The sequence below is a fragment of the Stegastes partitus genome, unplaced genomic scaffold, assembly GCF_000690725.1.
Source record: "Stegastes partitus isolate 25-593 unplaced genomic scaffold, Stegastes_partitus-1.0.2 Scaffold1253, whole genome shotgun sequence".
NCBI classification, from domain to species: domain Eukaryota; kingdom Metazoa; phylum Chordata; class Actinopteri; family Pomacentridae; genus Stegastes; species Stegastes partitus.
The window spans coordinates 167,793-169,176 of NW_007578984.1; the positions used below are offsets into that span (position 1 = coordinate 167,793).

The window sequence follows — 1,384 nt, forward strand, 5'->3', positions numbered from 1 at the left end:
TGATGATGATGATGATGATGATGATGATGGTGATGTTGATCTCTAGCTGGCCTTCAGGATCCATCCCAGGGTGAGCTCCAGGGTTTGTGCTGCTGAATGTGAACCTGTTTGCCGTCAGCCTGGTTGTGTTTCTTCAGAGAGAACCAGTGATGCAGGATGGTCTCCTGAAGCTGCAGATGAACCACATCACAGGCAGCTGACATTGAACAGATAAACGCTGAGACTCCTGCACAAAGCTTCTCTCTGTGTTTGGTTTGCAGTGTTTTCTCTGATGGACACACCAGAGCTGCTGGTTGTTCTTCTGGATGAATTGATCAGTTGTTTGATCTGTAAAATGTCGGGAAAAGGAGAAACATGTGGGTCAGAGTTTCCTCAGACGTCTTGTTTAGATGTTCAGTTTAGTGTCACAGAGGAAAGAACCAGAAAACTTTCACTGAAGGAGCTGAAACCACAGAGTTTACAGTTTTTATTTCAACTGACCCAGTCACCACTTATCAGAATAGTTGACATTGTTAGTTGATCAATAATTAGTTAATCAATTCTTTAGCTGCAGCTCTGTTCAGTTGTAGAGATAAATCTTCACACGTTCTCCTTCGCTGCTGTAAACAGTGATGAGCTGGCAGCGTTTCTCTGCGGTGGCTTCCACCTGTTCTGTCTGATCTGTCGCTTCTCTGACTCGTGGACTTGGTCTGACTCGTCCTTCTGAAGCCCTCCAGCTGTGGTCTGCTCAGGTCAATAAAGGTGTGTGTCTGCTTGCAGGTAAACTCTGGTCCAGGAGCGTGAAGGTGGCCTTCAACCTGCTGCACAAACTGGGAACCAAGCAGGAGCCGCTGGTCCGGCCAGGAGACCGGGTCAGTCCCAGTTCATCAGAACAGGACAATGTGTATAAAAACAGCTGACAGTGATGTGCAGGTCCCTGTAGACAACATCTGTCTGTCAGCAGCAGCACATCTGGACTATAAGGATTCATTTCATGACAAAATGTTCTAAAAACTAATTATTGATTAGGACATTTTTACAGTTTGGTCCTTTTTTTCCTTTTCTTTTTAAACAGTCAACGTGTAAATTAATATTTTATTTGTGATTTGACCAGATTTTATCTGATATTTAACAGAACAAGAAAAATGTTAAAATAACATCTAAAAATGAGCGTTAATATACATAATTTATTGTCATTATTATTATTATTATTATTATTATTATTATTATTATAAATTGGTAATTTAAGTTAATGAACTTTTAAACTTCTGAGAAACAGCAGAAAATACAAGATTTTTCTAAGGATTTTGGTTCTTTTAAACCTCCCGCTTGGTTTTTACTCAACACTTGTATATTACATTATATTACATTATATTATATTATATTATATTATATTATATTATAT

General features: G+C 39.1%; 1 protein-coding gene across 1 annotated transcript in view; it reads left to right on the forward strand.

The window, feature by feature from the left end:
- The window catches only part of LOC103369200 (disco-interacting protein 2 homolog C-like), a 123,664-nt gene that overhangs the window by 98,972 nt on the left and 23,308 nt on the right, over window positions 1-1,384 (forward strand). Inside the window, exon 10 of the mRNA XM_008297854.1 lies at window positions 760-851. Coding sequence (XP_008296076.1) covers window positions 760-851 — 92 coding nt within the window. The remainder of the gene's footprint in view (window positions 1-759; window positions 852-1,384) is intronic.